Consider the following 22,401-nt stretch of genomic DNA (forward strand, 5'->3'; position numbering starts at 1 on the left):
CATAAATGTCAAAGCACACCTTTCGATCGAAGTTAAACAACTGGGGGCTTCAAATCATGAGCCCAGTGGGTAACTCGACATGCCCGGCCACTGCTGCCGTTCTCACTGGCCAGGAGGAGCGCGGGGCGCGTAAATCACTTGCTTATTGCACTTCTCAAATCGGAAAATGGCCTAATTGCACCAAATACCAGGTGTGACAGCAATATGGACACCGGGGGAAGTGGCCCTGGTTTGGGGGGACGCGATCCCATAAAGCCTGCTGATATACGGGCCGTCGTCAGCGCCGCTTTTACAACCAAATTCTGGCAAACCTGGAAAAGGCAAGAAGTGCCAATGTGAAACAAGTGCCTTCTACACAGGGACCTGCTCAACGCTCAGCCGAGATACCCTCGGTGGTCCGGAGTTCTGCACCATATGGTGGGACGAGGAGGTGGACACGCAGTTCTCGGTTTATTTAACTGAAAGTATGAAAGTTGGCAAAGTAACACCAAGTTTACTTTACTTTTTTTAGGAAAGAAGGCAATTTTTGAAAAAGTTACTTTAACAGCTTCAGCTGGCTGCTGAAACAAGAAAGTTGATTTGTTTTCCGCCATTTTACGAGAAATGTCAAGAAGAAATGCGTCGTGCAGCATTCGGTACAGAGAACTGCAGTCACCCCTTCAAAGTGAGGACTGTCGAGACCCCCGTTAACTTAATTACCTTTAATGGAGTGGGCAGCCCACCTACGCGTCATACGAGGACGCTGTGTGCCAAACCTCATGAGGTCTCCGTGTTTACTACCGTATTTACCCATGTACCACGCGCACATTTTTTCCCGAAAATTAGCATTAGAAAATCAGGTGCGCGTCACACACGAGGACATTTTTTTCTGTAATGTTTACTTCTTCTGCTTGGGCTCTCTCTCTCTCTCTCTCTCTCTCTCACTCTCTCGCTCACGCACGCTCTCTCTCTCTCTCTCTCGCTCTCTCGCTCTCTCGCTCACGCTCTCTCTCTCTCTCTCTCTCGCTCTCGCTCTCTCGCTCACGCACGCTCTCTCTCTCTCTCTCACTCTCTCGCTCTCTCTCTCTCGCTCATTTGCTCACGTGCGCTCTCTCTCTCTCTCTCTCTCTCTCTCTCACTCTCTCTCTCTTGCTCATTCGCTCGCACTTTCTCTCTCTCTCTCATGCTCGCTCGCTCGTGTGCTCTCTCTCCCTCTCTCGCTTTTTCGTCATGCAACAATCACAACGTGCGTCGTACACGGGGAAAATGTTTTTCGTGATTTTCTTTGTAAAAATTAGGGTGTGCGTCTTACACGAGAATACGGTAATTTGAGGCGTTTGCCATCTTTTTGAAGGTTCTGATCCTCGTGTAAAGATCTGAAAGGAATCTGCAAAGGGGAGAAGCTTGAGGAGAGAAGTGAAGCTCAGAGAAGACGGAGGAGACCACCAAGATGAGCCCCTGTAGAAGTGATATGGCAGTGGTGCAGATGCAGACAGTGATGGAGTTATGTTCAGTGAGCAGGCTGGTGATGTGTGATGGCAGAACTTCTTTACGTTTACATGCGTTTGGTTTCATTCTCCACAAATCACCCATGTTGTGACGATTCTGCAGTGTCTGCTGCTCCTTCTAGTTTGACGTCACCAGCTTGCTCTTCACATTCTCGGCAGATCGTTCACAGACATTTCAAACGCCTGAGTGTTCCTCACAGTGTTATTTCCAATCCAGCGTCCGTTCTTTTTAGCATCTGTTGTGTTACCAGCGTGCTGTCCATCCATAAACTCGGACGGCGTATTGAAGACTCGTTTATTCATGAACGTCTTCATGTCAGTGGTTGAAGATCCTCAGTCCTCTCAATCAGAATGGAACGAGTCGAATGTGCAGACAAGTTCAGTTCTGCTGGCCATTAAAACTCTCAGCGTTGAATGCATCACTTGCTGTTTTGACATCCAACACTATCCCTTAATCCAGACCATCTGTGGGGCGCTTTCTGTTTTTTGATCGTCTAAGTGTGTAATTTAGATACAGAAAGAGCGATGAGTTCATTAGAGGAGCGAATCGCTGGGATTTGTCAAGTCTTATACACAAAGATGGGAAGCGACGCTTGAAATGTTTACACGGGCCGTTTGTGAATGTGCTGAAGAAACGTTTGTGTACTCCGGACGGCAGCGTCCATCCCTCAGAATCAGTCAGGCTGTCAAATATTTAAATTAGGAAAAATAAACCGACCCTGAATTTGCAGAAAAGTCCACCTTACGAGTCCAGGGGTCTCACTAGGGCTGAGCCACGTCTTGATGAGGAGCTTCTGGTGTGTTATAAGCGGACGTGTGTGTTAATGGAATGTCCTTAGTATGTCGTTAGAATGAGCTCAGACTGTTACATAGAAACACGGCGAGATGGAGGAGATGGACACAGGGTCTCAGACTGGACTGGACAAATGTAACAAAATCCAACTTCTTCTTCTTCTTCTTCTTTTGGCTGCTCCTGTTTGGGGTCACTACAGCTGATCATCTTCTTCCATCTCTTCCTGTCCTCATCATCTTGCTCTGTCACCTGCATGTCCTCTCTCAGCACATCCATAAACCTTCTCTTAGGCCTTCATCTTCTCCTCTTGCCTGTCAGCTCTATCCTTAGTACCCTTCTCTCATTATACCCCTCATCTCTCCTCTGCACATGTCCAAACCAATGCCATCTCACCTCTCTGACTTTGTCTCCCAACTTGAGCTGACCCTCTAATGTCTTCCTTTCTAATCCTGTCCTCCTCGTCACACCCAAGGCAGATCTTTAGCTCTGCCACCTCCAGCTCTGTCACCTGTGCCACCGTCTCCAGCCCATATCACATAGCTGGTCTCACTACCGTCCTGTAGACCTTCCCTGTCACTCTTGTTGATATCACAGGTCACTCCTGTCACTCTTCTCCACCCACTCCACCCTGGCTGCACTCTCTTCTTCATCTCTCTTCCACACTCGCCATTACTCTGTAGCCTACTGTTGATCCCAAGGATTTAAACTCCTCCACCTTTGGTAACCAAACCTAACTAATAGACTTGAATAGAAACTCCTCCGACAGCAAGTGTTGTCTCCTTTCTGTGTCGATTAGCAGCTTTAGTTTTTATTCTTTGTGTGAAGGTTTTGCTTCCAATTTCCCAAATATTTTTAAAACAAAGACACTTGAACTGCGGAGTCTTTCGTATTCGAGACAAACTTACAGTTAGCGCCATGTAGAGAACCGTTTAAAAGCCCCTTGACAGCCGCAGCTGCAGGTGGTGTGATGCCAGCTTTGCCATCTGTAATGACGAGCGTGGTGATCCTAATCCTCCACGGTGCTCGGGGGGCACACGTCCTCTGTAATTGGTGAAAGCACAGGAAGGTAACGGCAAAGACCAGAAGTTTCTCAGTAAGGTGTGCTTTGGTGCAGCAAATATTCAGCGTGTCACATTTGTACAAAATGCACTGCGGAGGGGTGAATGAGACCCCTGAACAGGACTGGTCTGACTGGCATGAGGCACACTACCCGCGTTACCCAGCTTCACGGGGCCAGCACTTCGAGTTCCCCAGTGAGCTTCATTATCAGGATATCAGTTGAAAAATGAATCCTGGCGCCATGCTGATTAGAACATGCAAGTTATAATGCGACAGTAAGGACTAACTTATCAACTACGATTTAACGTCTGTCTGGTGAAAATGGATACGAAATGAAACTCTGCATTTTCACTCATCGCTGTTTAGAGCCTTAGGGGCACAGCAGGAATCAGCCACTTCACCCCAGCGTGTTTAATCCACTGCCCAGAATGCGATCGGGATCAAGCAGGAATGGGCTGAACGTAGGAAAACGAAGGAGGTCTGCCAGGGTACCACGATTTACAGACCCTCAGTGATCATACAAACGAGTGACAGAGTTGCCATTTTAGAAAACCCTCCTTGCATTTCCAGTCCACAATGTCCTTTATTATCTGGGGGCTCTGAAGTGAGGGTGGGACGAGTGTGGCCTGTGATTGACCGTGACAGGTTCTGGCCTCCCCTTCAGTCCTAACAAGGATCAAGTGCTCTGAAAATGGACGAAACTCCGTCCTGAGAAGAGGAGGATAGTGAGGAAGAGATGGATGGAATATATCACCTGAAATCAAAGGTGACATGTGGGCCTTCATCTACTTAGAAACCGCAACACTTATGGGTCTTCACTGACCCCCAAATGGAGAATGATTGTGGGTGATAAAGCACCAAACCATACCATACCATTGTCTGTGCCTACTTATACTGAGCAGGGCCGAGGGGGGTGAAGGCTATGCCAGCAAGAATTGGGCACAGGGCTGGGACAAACCTGAACAGTGCCAGTGCCAGTCCATCAGAGGGTGAATGCACACCACACACACTCACTCACCAGGCCTACTAGTGCGCCACTTCTAATGAAATCTTTTTTGTTTTTTGCAGATTGAAAATTACATTCAAGATAACATGAAGAATGAGATGGTGCAGATTCAGCAAAATGCAGTCCAGAACCACACGGCCACCATGTTAGAGATTGGCACCAACTTGTTAAGCCAGACAGCGGAGCAGACACGAAAGCTGACGGACGTTGAAACCCAGGTAGGTCCTCGAGATGAGAAGACCAGGCGAGTTTTTACATTTTCTCAGTTTTAATTCAGGCAACGGTCCAAATGGTGACGACATGAGGGACATTGGCAGTGCTGGACTTCCGAATTGACTGACATCATTTAAAAGGGTCTCAATCAATGGAGGATACCCCAATTAGGATGACATTGGACCCCCATGAGGTGCCTTGGCATCACACCCCCCCCCCCCCCCCCCCCAAGTGCTGAGGTCACACGCAGTGCCATTCTTAGCTTTCCTGATTTTGTTTTATTTTTTTGGTATTGTGATTAGGAATGAGTGGATGTAAACCACGACAGAAAAAAATAATAATTACCTGCCACCTATGGAGAGCCACCAGAAGCCATCATTACTGGAAAGCAGCATTTGGCCTTTAATGGTTTCTGGACGTCTGCTTGTCGAGATCAACGTGCTACCTCAGCAGAGGCTCTGGAGACCACGTCTGATGGTCTTCACGTCACTTTATCCACAAATAGCACCCCAACCAAAGTGTCCCTGTCTGAAGTTCTCATGAGACTGGCCTTGATGACTTACGTGTTTGGATTCAAACTTACTTCTCCGGTCAAAAACGTGATTAGACTGGACATTCGTTTAAAGTCTTTCTTTTCAACTTGCACAGCCATTGTGTCTCATGAAATATCAGGAAGCCTTCGTCAATGAAGCTCCTACTTATACAAGTAAGGGCCAGCAGGTGGGCTTCTCTTCGGGCTGCTGACGTCTCTTCTTTGAGCCGTGGATGTCATCTAATGGCCCAGCATTTGTAGCTACCACCTCAAATGTGATCTCAATAACCTCACCAGTGGAGGAGCACCAACGTGTCCCTCCTCTCCTCGAGTGTTTCTGGTATCTTCATCCAAGCCACGATTTGAATGACTGAGGTGTCCTTCATAACGAGTCTTCACACTAACGTTGCCTAACATGCCATTCATTTGTTGAACAGGTGCTGAACCAGACGACCAGACTGGAAATCCAACTTCTCGAGAATTCGTTGTCCACCAATAAGTTGGAGAAGCAGCTGCTGGTCCAGATGAACGAGATCAGTAAACTCTTTGAGAAGAACAGGTGAGCTTCTTGGTGCAGAATTCATCCTTATGATGTGGCTTATCGGTCAGATGAAGAGCACATCTGTTGCACTTTTTCACTTCCAGATAACAGAGATTTGTATTGGATGGTGATGAGTTCATTTATGGAGAGTTTATTCTCGTCGAGGGCTCAGGTTCACAGGTTACACTGTAGTTGTAAACTTTACAAACGGCACAACACACACACATAAAGACACAGCGTAGTATGAAGACACATAAAGACAGACCAATGACCTGAGTAGGACCCTGACGATACACGTCCACTAACACGACCATCGAGTCACGGACAGGCAACAAGGGAGGAGAGCACAAAAACACTCCACACACCAGGGTCAAACCAGAATTAACCAAACCAAAAAGATCACCAACCCACACCACAAGGGGAGTCAAAGAACACAAGCTGGCAAAGACCACGGCAAAGAAGCTCTGGCTGCAGGTGTTAGGATTTGCGTTTTTTTGTTCATTTTTTGTGGGTTTCCCAGAACAAATATGGGACATGTCTTCATCTGTTTGAAGGTTTTGGAACTCAATAGTCATGATAATGATGTCTGTTTCCATCGCCATCTTGGTTACCAGTGCCCCCATACTTCAGATGTTTCCTAAGCAATGTGTGACACGTGTGATGTCATCACACTGGGACACTGATGTCCCATCGCCATCTGAGACTGATGGGTACCCCCTCCGTTTAGCATGCAGTTAAATCCTTGATTATTGTCTTGTGTGTGCGTGCGCGTGTGTGTGCGGATGTGCGGGTGGGTGTGCAAGTGTGTGTGTGTGTTTTGTGCCACCTCTTCTACAGTTTGTCCTAATGCAGTTACTTAGCATGAGTCTCTTGTGGCTCATCGCCTTCCGTGACCTTCTTGCCTCAATGCCCCTCCATAATCACAATTCTGCGGTGTGACCGTTGCACGCTCAATAGATCTTATAAGTTTTCTGATAAATACTCATCTGTCTGTCTGTCTGTCTTACCAGATTTCTCGAGAATAAAGTCCTAGAGATGGAGGATCGGCACCGACTGGAGCTGGAGACCCTGCGTACCGAGAAGGTGACTTTCCAGAATTTGGTGGGACGCCAGAGTAACATCATTCAGGAGCTCGAGAAACAACTCAGCAAAGCCACGAGCAACAACAGCATCCTGCAGAAGCAGCAACTGGACCTGGCAGAGATGGTCCACAACCTCATAAATCTGTACGCCAAAGACGGGGGTAAGTCTGACAGGGCAGGGCAAGCCAACTGCAGACTCCAGGGGACCACCCTCGGTGACTCTTCGTCTCTGTCTCTTGTGGGGTCTGAAAGTGAACAAAAAAGAAAATGGCAGCTTAGCAGAGGAGTGGTCAGCGAGAGGCCTTCACTCAGGCCACTTACTTTGTGAGGATGAGGAGTTATGATGAGGGTAGTGCTGATGTCATGCGGTGCCGTCGTCAAAACACAATGACCCGTCGTTAGGGGTGTGGCTTTCATGAATGCCCCGGTACAATAACTAACCAATAGACTTAAACCCTCAAAAGCTGTGAGAGAACAATGTGTGCGGCGTGATACATTACCGGAGACCCCAAATCATGATGCCTGGGGTGCTGTGTGTGCCGACCAGGAGGAGAACAATGAGGCTGATTACAGGGGTCTGAATGGCAGGGACAGTGAAGGAGTTGACCCTTTTAGTTTTAGCAAGCTGAGTGTAAACTGAAGTGTTTACAGTAATGGAGGGCATTAAGTCAGCGGACCCCACGAGACCTGTTAAGTGACCGAGCAGTGCAGTGGGGAGCAGGATTTCTGAGAGAGCTGGTACGAGTGCTGGATGCTGGCCTTGTAAGAGCCTGTCAGTGGTCTACAGTCTGCTGTCCCGTCCTTTATGAGGTTTGTGGTGTGCCAATGCCACTTAAGAGCAGTCTGAACGAGAACAGGCCGTCCAGCCCCCTGTAGATTGTTAAACGCTGGTCACCTGGCCAGGCTCACGTCTTCTAGACACCAGCAGATCCTCCAAGCCGACTCTGTTGTCTCGTTTGTTGTTTTCTCTTTGACATTTAAATGAACGTCAGATGAACAAGAGCCGCGGTGTGTCACCTAATCGCTTGGTCTCACTCCCTCGGGTGGTCATCATCTCAGCTCGTCGTTCCCACAACATCAGATGACTTGAAGTAAGTGCTGCTCGTTGTGGATGCAGCGTCCCGGGTTCAAGTCCCTCACCCATTTACTGCCCACCTCACCAAAGGGATACAGCTGAGATCAACTGGTGATTCTGAATTCTGCCTGAGTGGGCCCTCCATTGGGCTGACTCTCTGACCGGGCCTGGCGTTGCCCCCCGTGACTCAGATTGAGAAGGCTGAGTCTTTCTTATCTGTGGTGTATTTAAAAGTCTCCTTAGAAATTTCAGAATCCAAATAAAATAATCTTGAAAGTCAGAATGGCGTGCAAAACTGATGACTTGTTTTAGTTTATTGCCATCCAAACGGACCTTTCCGATTATTTTAAAAGTCTCCGGTGAGAGCACCGAGTTCTGGGCAGTCCCTGAAATGATTTGGGAACTCCACATATATCAGTTTAGCAAGATTTATGGCCGCTGGGTGTTTCACAATTGAAACATCTCAAGAGAGTCTGCGTTAATTCTAAATATACAGCAGCACACCGTAAAATGATTCATTCGACCGACGGCGCAGCACTTTAGACGAGCTGTAATTGCACAAATTCATCTTTACCTCCTGTCACAGTCACTTCAGGTTTATTTTCTGTTCTTTAGGGTGTGCAGTAAGATAAAAAATGAGGGATGGGGACAAAAATATACATCACTCCAAATTAAAATCAGTGTGAAAATGTAACATAACATGCAACGAGAAACAGGACTGAGCTCAACGCGCGGGCCGTCAGCCCCTCTTTCAAATGGCTACATGGCAATGCTAACAGGACAGAGAGTGGCCATTGGGCTCAGTAGGCCACCGTAGGCTTCAGGCCTGCAGTTTGTCTCAAGACGCAGAGCAGCAGGACGTATACGGGACCACCGAGTCATCTTTGAAGACAATGCCCGTCTTTCATTGCCTTGTCTAGAAGCGTGTCTTTTCCTGGATTTTTTGACAAAATCTTCCTCCCTTTGGTCTTAATTTTCATTTCAGGAACATAAAAAGTCACAGGAAACGAGTTCTGGTGAATGGAGAGGCTGTGAAGAAACAACTGCATTGTTTTGGATTGAAAACCCTTTGACTGCCAACGCAGTGTGTGCCATGGTGTTGTCATGGTGTAAAACGCAGTTTTGAGCGCGACGCCCATCTGGGTGAACTTTAACATCTCAGCACCTCAATGTAACGTCGCTGAATAACAGTCTATCTATCTAATCCTGCCAACTATGCTATCTATCTATCTATCTATCTATCTATCTATCTATCTATCTATCTATCTATCTATCTATCTATCTATCTATCTATCTATCTATCTATCTATCTATTATATAGTGCCTTTCACATATCTATCTATCTATCTATCTATCTATCTATCTATCTATCTATCTATCTATCTATCTATCTATCTATCTATCTATTATATAGTGCCTTTCACATATCTATCTATCTATCTATCTATCTATCTATCTATCTATCTATCTATCTATCTATCTATCTATCTATCTATCTATCTATTATATAGTGCCTTTCACATATCTATCTATCTATCTATCTATCTATCTATCTATCTATCTATCTATCTATCTATCTATCTATCTATCTATCTATCTATCTATCTATCTATTATATAGTGCCTTTCACATATCTATCTATCTATCTATCTATCTATCTATCTATCTATCTATCTATCTATCTATCTATCTATCTATCTATCTATCTATCTATCTATCTATTATATAGTGCCTTTCACATATCTATCTATCTATCTATCTATCTATCTATCTATCTATCTATCTATCTATCTATCTATCTATCTATCTATCTATCTATCTATCTATCTATCTATCTATCTATTTCCATGCTCTTAACCAAATTTCCGTTCCCCCCCGTATTAGTCAAGATGATGGGGGGGGCTTGTGAACTGAAGGGGGACTCGGCTAATTTGCTATGATGATGGTCCCAAAGCGCCCCCCTGCTAGCCATGTAACACTTTCCATCTGTGGGGTAACTTTAAGGGGGTGGCCGGTGACCTCGGCTCCTTGTGCTCAAACAAATCAAACTCCTGATTTAAGTCCACTTCCGCCGCCTGCTCTCCCTAAGCGGACACCGTTTCTTCAGTTACGGTCTTTTAATTTTTTCGACCTGTTTGCTCATCTTACGTTATGAGATGTTTTTTGACTTGGCTTCATAATTGAATCTACTTGGACGATACATCAATCCCTGAAAAAGTCCTCTTTTAAGACCGCAGGGAATGACGGAGTCTGAGTTTCAGCCAATCACACTCAGAAACCTGGACCTGCTTTAGTATCATTCTGGCCGTTCATTTCCTCCGATTTTATTGAGATGTCCAAATTTAGAAGGTGACATCAAGGAACATCTGCAAGGCTTCAAAGTGCAGCTGCCAATTCCCTACTGCAGCCAGGTCAGCCATTGCCAAACACTTATTGAAAATACAATCAATGCTGCAGAACGCATTAGGAGAAACAGATGAAGAAAGGGCGGCGCGACCGAGCATTGTGTGGGCACACCACAGGCCCCTTTGTAACACTCATTAGCGACAGTTTGGGGCTAAACGGAGAACAGCAGCAGAAGAGAGAAGAACAATAGTGTGAATTGGCAGAAGATTGAATGGCAATGGTGGAGTTTGGGGAGTGGCGTTGAAGACAGGAAGTGCTCAGGACAGAGAAGTCATTTATAGGACCCCCCATATTTGTCCGGAAAGTGAGCAGCCAGCACTGCCTATAAGACACAGAAATAATCAAATAGAATAGAAATATCAATTTATGAAAATCAGATGTAAATAAAGCACTTTGGAAAGGGAAGCAATGACTCTGGTATGACGCCAGGTTTGGTGGTCCACAGTCTTCATAGACATTCACCGTAGGCCGGCTGGCCATCAGGGTTATGCGTATTTTGCTATTTTTGTTCATTTTGAGTCGTCATTATTTTTGCAGATCTACAGTATACATTATTTCTGTTCATTTCATACTTAGCTTGAAATGCAGCTTGTTCTTTGTAGGTGGAGCCCCAGGAGGCGGGGCCACCCTGACATCACCCCTCTTGCGCCCGCCCTCAGGCTGTTTCATTTGGCTGAGAAGGCTCAGCAGTGGCGGATCATTCATTTGGAGGAGTTTCCATGACTGTTTTCTGTGTTGGATTTTCTTGAATCATTGGGTTCTGTTTAAAGGATTCTGATTGGTGGATTGTATTTTGGGCAGGATTTGGAGGTCTTAGCCCCTCCATTGATTTTTTCGTAGAGATACTCAGATATAAATTTGAAGAGCAATAGCAGGTCCACCTTGAAGGTTTGTGATCGTCTTATCAATATATAAAATCAAACACCCACGGGCACCCCTGAACTTTCACAACCACCTTACCAATACACCACATTAAAAAGTGTGAGGGGGCTCTGTTTAGGGGGTTTCAGGGTCTAGTGGTATATGATGGACAAAAAGATCTGGGGCTTACTGCTATTAATGTTCATGATAGAGAAAAGATCAGGGCTGGCTGCAGTAGATCAGGAGCTGAAGCCTCTGAAACCCCCCACTCCTGACGCCACTGGTGTTGAAACTCGTGTCCTTAGGCAACTCAGTTGTGCCCCCTTTTCATCTCTTGTAGTTTTCTTTGTATTTCTTTTGCAAAGCATATCCTTGACTTATCAATGGTTCTTCATTTGCCCTTTAATACAAGCCATGGGTTTATGGTCATCCATGCTCTTGTAGGGCCTTTGGATATTACCATTCTTGGGTCAGCGGGTAGCACCTCTGATGGGCACACCAGGTAAGATTCTGGCCTGCTCTCTGGCTCACCTCATTACGTCTTGGAGGAAACTCCAAATCAAAAGACTCGACCCCTTGAAGTGCAATTTAACGTGATGAATGGAGAAGCTGCCCTTCACATGGCGTCCCATGAAAGGTGCCAGCTAACCCTGTGTCTGTTAACTTGGACATGTTGCCAGGATGGCCTGGAAAAAGATCTTCCTCTAAATGGAGCGATGACTGTGCTGGACTATAAACACCTTGGTGGTCTTGGACCATGCAAATCGGGAGTGACCGCATCTGTTTGGGCAACACAGACGAATGTGAAGCACATGAATGAGTGTGAAGAAGGATGTTCAATAAGTCGGTGTGTTTCTGTGACCCTGTCCAGCAGGGCTTTTAAGATGACGCTGGCATCCCGCTGTCCAGCAAACACCTGGCCGCACAGTGGATATCCCCAGAGCCTCGTGGTCACGCCGTGTGCGTCGTCTGCGTGTTCTGCCCGTGTTACCCTCACTTCTCTGTTTTCACTCGTACACATTCACCTCAAAGCTTCTTCCTCTTTAGTCTTCTTTGTCTTTCATATCTGGCGTTCTGCCTGACGTGTCTTCCTCAGATATGGCACCATGATCAGAGGTGCCCCATCACACATCACAGACAGCGATCAGGCCCAAGGAATGACTTGAGCTGGTATACGGTATGTGTAACTACGAGAGGAACTGGGACCCTTCATCCACTCGTTTGTGGTTCTCAGCCAATGACGTGTCGGCTTGAGAGGTCTGTGCTGAATCTGGTGGCCTAATCTTAGCAGAATTCTGAAAGACTATGCTGTGGACCTCCAAAACGGGATGTCCATTTCTTAGGTGGGATTTCACCAGTGTTCTGAAAATGCCCTTCAATAAAACAAAATAATGGCAGGAAAATAATTAAAAGAGTCACAACACGTTCTGAGCACAACGTTCCCATTTTATGTCACTGAGATTGAATTTCTGCCCGGCGCTCCAAGCGCTTCTGAGTAATGACTGATCCTCGGGACTCACATTGGCACATGTGCAGCACTGGGTGGCCCTATCAGGTTTCTCTCCCATGGCACATTGCTGACACTAGCTGACGGCTCGTCCCCGCGTCCTCTCACAGTCCAATGCTCTGTGCCACCGGCTCTGTCGTGTGCTGCCATGCTCCTCAGTCCAAGCCATGTTTGGATGGTGGATGACTGTGCCAGCCCTCTGATTTTCCTTCTGCCAGATTTACATCGGACGTTGGCTCATCCATGTCAGCCCTCAGCTTGGCACACTCGGCCCTGCTGGGTTGCTTTCCTGCTCTTTCCTTTTTGCTCATTTTGAACTCCTGGTTTTCTTGCTCTTTCGCTCTTCCCCTTCATTTTCTTTTTTCTGCCTCTTTAAAGCGGCGCCCAAGGGGTCGGAGCCCCCCTCAAGTCACTCCGTCCCGCTTTATAGCAGTGGAGCCCTGAGTTTGCTGAATGCTTTGTTATTCTTTGCATTTTGTGGTTTATCTGATTGATTTGGCTTCTGTCTTTGGATTTCGGTATCACACTTGCTTGCCTTGGATGGCCTTTTCAGTCCCTAGTTTTGTCCTTTTGTTTTTCTTGCTCTTTTTTAATAAATACCCTCATTTATCACGGTTCTTTGTGGGACTTTCTCTACATGCCAGAGCTCCTTCTCCCTTGTGAGAGATTGTGATAGACTTTGGGACTATCTGCTGCTCTGAACTTTTCAAGCCAGTTCTCCATTTTTGGGGCCTACTTAGGCCGAAGCCTGCAGGTGGTCATTGAGGAATGGCTGACTCTCCTCAGTGTGTGAGCCGCGTTGTGGGTCTTCTGGAGGCCGTGTCTGTGACAGGCCCCAAATGAAGTTCAAATATTTTCATTACAGTTAGTGAAAGCAGGGACATAAAGTCCTGCTGGGACGTCAGAATCATAACTGAATTTGTTTTTTATGTCTTTTTTCAAGTTCCAGCTCTCAGATTAGGAGTTTTTTTATCTCTAGAATTCACATTTGCTGCCAGTTTTTCCATTTGAGGTTCATTTTTATTGGTGTCTTTGTCACCATCTTGGTTATTTGCAGTCCCTGCCATTTTGAACTTGTCAGGGGCGGAGCCATTCCCGATGTGGCTGTGAGCTGTGGGTTGAAAGGCCCTCCTTGGGGTCGCCTCCCTGTCCGAGCTGACGGATTCCAACGCTTTCTCTCTTTTCAAGCGTTTCTGTCCCCTGGTTTTTGGACTCGGAGTCTCGTCTCGTGTTTTGGTCCGGGTGGGCAGAGCAGTAAACCCCCTGGCTTTGGCATCGGCCTTGTCTCCTGGTCACCTCATTAAAATCCTTTTTGCTAGAACAACAGACTCTTTTTTTAAATATTTCTCATAGTCCTTACAAAAATATTCATTTAAGGTCAGATCATTTTTATTATGTCTTTAAAACCATCAGGAATTCATGTTGGGTGGCATGGTGGTGCAGTGGTAGCGCTGCTGCCTCGCAGTTAGGAGACCCATCTGGGTTTGCTTCCCAGGTCCTCCCAGTGTGGAGTTTGCATGTTCTCCCCGTGTCTCCCACAGTCCAAAGACATGCAGGTGAGGTGCATTGGCGATTCTAAATTGTCCCTATTGTGTGTGCTTGGTGTGTGGGCATGGGTGTGTGCGCCCTGCGGTAGGCTGGCGCCCTGCCCGGAGTTTGTTTCCTGCCTTGCACCCTGTGTTGGCTGGGATTGGCTCCAGCAGACCCCCGTGACCCTGTAATTAGGAAATAGCGGGTTGGATAATGGATGGATGGATGGATGGAATTCATGTTAACGTTTGTTTTTGAGGAATATTTTTGTTTAAAATGTCACTCGATTTATTGGAGTTTTGTTATTTCATCAAATGCCACCATTTTGTAGTGCTGTTGCTATGGTGGGGTAACTTGCTGCTATGGGGCGTGGCCCCCGAGGTCGTGACCTGTGACGTCACCAGTTTGAAGGTCAGTATGGCGGGGCCTCTCGTTCTCCAAGATTGTGGACACTTTAGAAGGTTTCTGAGAGTTTGGGGCTTTTTGGATTGGCGTCGTGGCTCAAGCACTCGATTGTTTGACGTCCTGCTTTTGACCTTTCATCTTGGTTATCACCGACTATTGTTGCCTTTTTGTCCTTCCTTCCTTCCTTCTTTCCTTCCTTTTGTGGTTTTATCCCAGTGGCTGGATGAGGAGGTTCATCTTTCTGCTCAGAGTTCCCCTCGTTTTGTGGGTCTTAAGCCCTGTTTGGATGGCATGAGGGGTGAGATGGTCGCTTTTACTGAATGAAGGACTTTTGTAATTTTAGTGCCATCTGAATCGTTCATGGCAGGAGCTGTTCACAGATGGCGCGGTCGCGTCTCAGTAAAAATCACGGAGACGTTTAACGTCAATGAAAAGTCCATGAATAATGGGGGAGAGTAGGTGGGGGATACTACATCCCCTCGGGGGTCCAGGGGTGCAATGATATACACAATTCATATAGAGAGCAGGTGGGTGTGGGGCTGCACCCCTTTATTGTTCTTATAAAGAAGGGTTGTTAAGGTGGTCCGAAGTGACCAAATGGTGGCATGTTGCAGCCCCAGTTCAAGCACCGATGGCCTAACGCTAATCCCGTCTCAATTGGGCTGCAGAGTAAGCATTGAAGCCCCTCTCACTGCAGCCCCTCACGAGGTGATGTCAAAAGTGTCATGGAGGAGCCTTTCAGGTGAGACGCCCACATGTTTCCTTCACTTGCCCACCCAGTCGGTGTGGTTGTTAGCACTTGGTGGGCCTTGTCTTGCAGGTTCTCCTCAGTTGTCTAATTAAAACAACTCAAGATAAAGTACTTGTACAGCCCACCCATTAAAAGCCACATATTGATCCCACATTAAGATGTTTGATTGGCCAACACGCTGACGTCTGGTAGGTTCTCCAACATAACATGGAGTCGAGATGTGAAGGACCCCCGAGTCCACCACATTTCTTTCATGTGTTGGTGGTCCTCAGTATGAAGGGTCCTGTCCAGCACAAATAAACATCGGCAGCAGCGTCTACCAGGCCACTTCACGCACGAGAAGTCAGCCTGTCACATACAATTACATGGAGTCCAGCACGAGATTTTATGAAAGCACAGTTAGTTATGCAGCCCACCACACTGTGTGGGCTGAATGTCGACAAGTTCCATCTAACTGGGGGTCCACATCTGGAAGGCGCTGGCTGAGAGGACATCACAGCACCAGAGGGTTAGGGTGTGGTGGACGGACTGCAATGTGTTCATCTTAAACTAAAGGAGCACAGATAGGGTGAACATCAATACCCCAGAGGTGAGCACCGCTAGGTCAAAACTCCAGGAGCCTGCATCCACCTCGTCTCTCGCTGCCCACCCAGGTTTGCACACATTAGGTTTTGAGTTCCGGTGATATCGTGTGCCACTTGAGGACCTTTTACTCTTTAAAAGAATATGATGGTTTGGAAAAGGGATGGTGAAAGAGTAATGCTATGGGTAGGGACGCCCAGGACACGTTGTGGACGTGGGCTCCTCAGAAACTGGTGGACGCTGGCCCGGATGACCACTTCTCATCACAACTCTTCTTGGCCTTCTATGTCCAAAGCGGCTTCTGCTGCTGTAAATGGTCCATAATCTTGGACAATTAGACCTTTAAACCAATGATGTCACAGGTCATGACCTCTGCAGCCACACCCCCTAGCAACAAGTTACCCCTTCATAGCAACAGCACCACCAAATGGTGGCATGTGATACAATAAAAGTCCACAATTCCAGCCACTGTGCAGTCCCAGGGGTCTTCCAGCAAATCTGGGCAGTCACCAGTCCAGCACTTTGATGGGCGAGGCTGGCATTCACTTTATTCTTATTCAGTGGGCGAGCGCAGTGATCGGTAGGTTGTTGGCTTACTGCACATTCGCCCGTTCATTTATTCTGAACTCAAGACAGGGCACCGCCGGGCACAGACCTCCACCCGGGCCTGGGACTTTGATAAATGACACTTGAACCTCCAGTCGCATCTGCTGATCTGCAGCCAGCAGTGTATATGGCCAGACGATCTTTAACAACCTGAAGGCTGCCAAGTGTGGGGCAGAAATAAGGGGGGGCACCCCAGACCAAAGCGCCACATTGGTTTGGTTTCTTTGACTGTTAACGGCAGACATGACTACTTTTCATGCTGCTTACTTATTGACTGATTAACTTAATTCTCAATATCTGCAAATACTTGTAGAAATCCAAGAAAGGGCAGACTGGGGGTCCGCTTGTGCTTAAAGCCGCTTGACCAAACAGAGAAGCTGCACTTTCAGTTTGACGAGATAACACGCGTGACCTCTGCTAGTGGAGTGTCTGGGAATGTCATGAATTAGGGCGTCCGTCATCCTGTAGATGGTCACGCCGAGACCACCAGTGGGCTGACTTGAAGACGGACATATCTGAGCTCGAGGAGAACGTGAAGGTGCCCCCCAATCGCTAGCGCCGAGCTCAACGTAAAGCGCCGTCGGCAGGGAAAGGCACCCACAAGTCTGCCATAAAAAACAAAAACTCCAAATCGGCATCAACAGCTTGTAAAATCACAAAAGGCTTCACCCAGAAGATCGGATCCTCTGAGGGTAAATATAAACCACTTGTTATAACAGGAACTTGAAATTTATAGCTTGTGGAATTCGGGGCTCGGTGTCTTGCCAAACGCTTCAGCTCTAATCATCAACAGATGGCAGTGAAAGCACCAGTGACGTCACACGAGGCGCTCGCAGTGACAGCGACGGCCAGCTCTGTGATGCCCGCACCGCTTACGGGGGTCCTGAGAGAAGATGGCGGGCTGTGAGGTACTGGGAACCCCAAACAGAATGACTTCATGGGTGGTGCCAGGGCACACGTGCCAACTCGAATACCAGTTTGGGTGGCTCTGCATTGTCTCTCACCTCCAAGAATAGCCATCAGGTGTCGCTCCCCTAATTCATTGTCCACCGGTTTTGTTGGTAAAATGGAACCAAACCACTGCCCGTCTATCTCTCTTTTATTTAGCATCCTTCATAGATGGCAAAGCACTTTAAAAAGGAAACAAAACTCAGAATCAGCCATGGCCTTCAGAGCCCTTGATGGTATCAGGCGACGGCCACAGAGCCAAACCAGGACCAGCGCAGACAGACACAGAAGGTGGGCTTTCTCTTCAAAGGTGGTCAGCATGGCAGCAAACGGAAGACAAACCCCGAGGGGCCACCAAGTAAAGCCAGCATCTCTCCGCTGTCTGGTCACACCACCGCCCCACCAGCCGGACCTCTCCCACCCCCCTTTCTAGGATTACCTATGGAGCAATCAGGAAGAGCCATGGAAACCTCTGAGCTCGTCCCCCCTAAACTCCCCCTCAAAGCATTTCTGACCCCTGCTGGCCCAACAGGCAGTGGGTGTGTCCGATGCCGCCTGGTCTCCAGGACAGATATCAGGTGGGAACCTTCTGTGCCAGCTGAGCTTTTAGGGCACTTCTCTCTCTCTTTGCTTCTGGGGGGCTCTTTACACCCCTGCGGCTCCCCACTGCCCAGTGGCTGTCCACACAGACACATCCCTCCAAGTGAGGGTCAGCTGTTTTTGGTTTGTTGTGTGTGTTGGAAGAACACCAAATTAAGGGGGGCTGCAAACACAGAAAGAGCCGTAATGGACATCAGTGTGTGAAGGGGTGACAGGAGTGACCTGTAATATCACGTTATTGATTTGACAATAAAAGTGAGGCTCATCTATTACAAGACCAGCCCAGTATATACGTTCTGTAAAAATAAATATATATGACGCTTATACCCTTCTAAGATGGACTGAAAGCTAATGACTCACCGTAGACCTTAGTGGTAACATCTGCAGTGCACCATCTATTGGAATGTGTTTGTAATGCATTGTAGTAATAAAATGCACAGCGTTTGTCATTCCAACAGATGGTGCATGTAGTACTACAATGCATTACTTCAAATGTTTGTGATGTGTCGTCTATTTAAATGACAAATGCAATCAATGCCTTTTGTGGTGCGCCCTCTGTTGGAATGGCTGAGGCACAGCAACCAGATGGACACACAGATACACAGAGACACAGGCAGTTTTACTTTTATTTAAGTGGATCAATATGTCTAACAATGAGTATACAGAATATCATAGTTAAGAGTTGGGGACCAACTGGCTACCCCGATTAATGAATGCCATGGAGATGACATGGAAAAAACCAACAGTGACGATGTCTCAGGTCCTTATGAGGTGTAGGAACAGCAGGTTTCTCTCTTAACGCTATGTGAGTGTGGTCCAAGTGGGTGCCCACCCCCAGTGCCTTTACAGTTTAAGTAGCTCTCAAGGCAGAAGAAGTGGGACCACCAGGGTCGTATCAGAAGAGACTTTACGGTCCGTCTGGCCCACTGATATGTGCAGAAGACAGACGAGGTGGTCAGGGATGGCTCTTGCCACTGTCCGGTGGCCCACTGTCATTCCCTGATAGAGCCACTAAGACGGTCCCCAAGGGCTTGCGAGGGACCACACTATACATTTGCATATATTTGCATATTTCTGTCTGACAAAGGTTGAGCTGTGACTGGACGTCTTCATCTTTACTTTTCTAATTCCATTTGTGTTTTGTCTTCTTTTTCATTGCATTGCCAGCAGTGCCAAACAGCGCAGATAAAGCGGACGAAGAGAAGAAGTTCCGAGACTGTGCTGACATTTACAACGCGGGCTTCAATAAAAGTGGCGTCTATAACATAAACATCAACAACATGTCAGAAACCAAAAAGGTAAACGCCATTTTATTATTTTACTTTGAAAAGCAAAGATACAGTGAGAGATTTTGTTTTTTTGTAAAACCTATTCATCTTTCATAATAAAAAGCTACACGAGTAGATTCACTGCGTGATCTCAAAGTAAATTTAACGTTAAGAATAAATTGTTGGGATGCTGGGTTTAAGCCACAATCATAAATGATCATTTCCAATTTACTCTTCCATATTTCATTCTCCGATATTCTGATTAATCCAATTCGAGGTCACGGGTGTCCCCAGTCTATCCTGGCAGCAAGCATCAGAAAAGGAGCCACCCTGGACGGGATGCCACTCGACTGCAGAGCCTGGCACCTTACTGTGTATAATGAAATCTGTGCGAGCTTAAGTGTAAAGGGTCGCTGAGGACCCCATGCTGTCTTATTTGGTTTTTCAATACACTTGGCATGTCTGCCAGATGAACAGGTGCTCTCGCGGAGGCGACAAACTGCCAAACCACAGAACTCTGGCAGCCGCTGTTAACATAACACAAAGCTCAGTCAGAACTCCAGTGCTCAACTGCCTGCACTGGCTACGCTTTATGTCCCCTCCATTAATTATTTACTGGGGGGCTGCAGAGTGGCACACCACGAAGTGCCAATGAACTCAAGGTTGACATCCATGATCTTCCATGTGCTCCTGCCTCCTCTGCCATCTCACATGCCAACTGTCCACTCATTTTACTGCCAGTCCAGGTTTGGTTCTTGCCTATGCCCATCAGGATGGACCCCAGTCTGTTAGCAGGCTACCTCACTCAGACTCATGAGGGGCAGTTAACTGATATGAATGTGCCAGGAGATGAACAGGGACTTGTTATTGAGGCCAAAGAATGAGGCGAATGCCGGAGCCCACATAGGCAGAGCGAGAATCGTAATCAGACGCCCGGGTAGGCGTCTTCAGCGGGGTCTCCTTTCCCATTTCTAACTGCACTAAGCTAATGATTGCCTTATGTTTCCTTTTTGTTATAAATGGGTTACCTGCCACATCATCTTCTTCAATGGCCCCAAATGATAATGTGGTGACATGATTGACATGGCAGTGCCCAGAATCTGAAATCTAAAATAGCAGCGTCTGCAACGCAAACAGAAACATCCAATATGACGCCATGACACAACAGTAAAAATGATCAGCACCCGTTTGTAAAGACCCTGAGGTCACAATCATGATATCAACCTCACAGGCACATTTCTGGAATTGGGGAGAAAACCTGAGCACCTGAACAACACACCTGCTCAGACAAGGTGAAGACGTCCACACTCAACACCAGGGGTGCCCCTCAGGCTGGCATGCTAATGAGTGCTGCTTTGTGCTGCCATTGCCACAGTAATGGAGGGGCCAACTTCTGTTCTGTGGGCCCATCTCTCTATTAAACTCTGATACTTAACTGCCAAGCATGTAGGACCACAACTCCGCCAGTTTAATTGGGGGCAGCAATCGATTGTTTGGTTTTTGTGGAAAAAACTAAAGAAGAATTTTTAAAAAGTGAAGACGAGAGATGAGTGGTTAGCATTAAAAGTGTTTAAGATCAAAGTCAGAAAACCAATTAATGGCGCTTAATGTCGGCCTTTTAAGAGGTTTTAGGTTAAAGATTCAGACACATGCTGCTCTGGGCAGCCGTCATTTATATCAAAGCCATCATGATGTTATGGGTCACATGGCACATGTTTCACATAGCAACCACGCAGCTTCATAGCAACCAGACACACAAAACTGTGATGGCCCTAGAAAAGCAGCTATAAAAGTAACAGTAAAGATATTTAAACAGTGACAAAATAAAGATTAACACTGTTTAAAATAGAATGCAAATGATGCACCTGAGAAATGTGACACAGTACGGCTTAGAACGGCACCCCTTAGAATCGTGACACTTACATCTTGTAAATATCAAGGGGAGTGAGAGACATTAAATACATTTGGGGTCTCAGTCCTTAATCCCCCTTAACTGAACAAAAACAAAGGACAAGGACACGGTGCTGATGAACATCCTTGTCGTCCTGATGATGAGGAGCTAACTGGGTGCGCTGGTTCACTGAGTGGTCCTCTTTAATACTAGAAGGGGTGGAATCAATGGCGGGGTCTTCAAGCTCCCGCTTCTCCAGTCTGGGGACAGAAGCTGAACGCCACACTTTCTAATCCCCAGTTCACCCAAAAAGGGCAACAAAACACATTTAATTACAAAAAATACGCAGAAGAAATCGTATTGTGAAACAACGCAGCTGTCATCATATAAATCGCCAGACAGGAGAAGATCGGTGACGTCCCCGTCTACTAGTGAGCTGCGGAAGAAACTCAAATCCCAGGGATCGACATTCAGTGGTGTGCACTTCGATGTCCCTAAACAAGGTGCTTGAGTTTGTCCTTTGTGCCATGCTAGACAGGAGACGCCTCTTAGCTGCTCTCTTCTGGCGGTTTACATGAAAATGGCTCCGGTGTTTCATAGTGCAGATATTTTATTAGCGTGATTAGAGGTAGATAGAAAGTCGTGGCCCAGTCACCGGACTTGTGTGTCTGACTATACGCACGCTGGGCTCCGAGCTGGGATCACGTCGATGAGCAGACGACAGCAGAATACCCAAAAACAAAGTGTCGAAGGGTGGGCTGGGCTGATGATCACCTCTGTCACCTTAATTACTCTAAAACGTGCTTTGGCTGATTTTGGGTCTCGATCAATGCGCCTGCTTCAAAACATCGAAAATCGTCTCTCGCACCTTTTGGACCTTCTGCTATTCTCATGGAATTCGACATTTTTCCCTTGATACTCCCTCACCATGTGCTACACGTCGAACAGTGCTGGCCTTGCACACACACCAACACACACACACACACACACACACTCAAGTCACCTGACATTTGCTTCATGAGAGCCACCAACAGCGTCACACACTCTGATCTGAGAATTTACGAGCAGCAGGCCATAAAGGTGTGCCAGCTCTCCGGCCTTTACAACTGCTAAGTCCAATTAAAGATGGTGGAGAACTGGAGCCCACCTTGGGAGCAACAAGAGTGAGGAGAGCGCTGACCCAGAACAGGGTGTGAAATGAAGTGTTTTATGGGGTCTCGTGAGAGCCGGCCGCTTGGGGGTCTGACTTTCAGGCACT

At 47.0% G+C, this 22,401-nt stretch overlaps 1 protein-coding gene across 2 annotated transcripts in view; it reads left to right on the forward strand.

Annotated features, from left to right (window-relative positions):
* Positions 1 to 22,401, forward strand: part of angpt1 (angiopoietin 1) — a 103,453-nt gene that overhangs the window by 57,947 nt on the left and 23,105 nt on the right. The window contains exons 2-5 of one of the 2 annotated variants that reach the window (XM_028790924.2): positions 4,408 to 4,563; positions 5,528 to 5,649; positions 6,642 to 6,874; positions 19,152 to 19,282. In XM_028790924.2, the coding sequence (XP_028646757.2) occupies positions 4,408 to 4,563; positions 5,528 to 5,649; positions 6,642 to 6,874; positions 19,152 to 19,282 (642 nt within the window). The remainder of the gene's footprint in view (positions 1 to 4,407; positions 4,564 to 5,527; positions 5,650 to 6,641; positions 6,875 to 19,151; positions 19,283 to 22,401) is intronic. The other variant, XM_028790925.2, reaches the window with a different exon arrangement.

The sequence above is a fragment of the Erpetoichthys calabaricus genome, chromosome 13, assembly GCF_900747795.2.
Source record: "Erpetoichthys calabaricus chromosome 13, fErpCal1.3, whole genome shotgun sequence".
In the NCBI taxonomy this organism is placed as follows: Eukaryota; Metazoa; Chordata; class Cladistia; order Polypteriformes; family Polypteridae; genus Erpetoichthys; species Erpetoichthys calabaricus.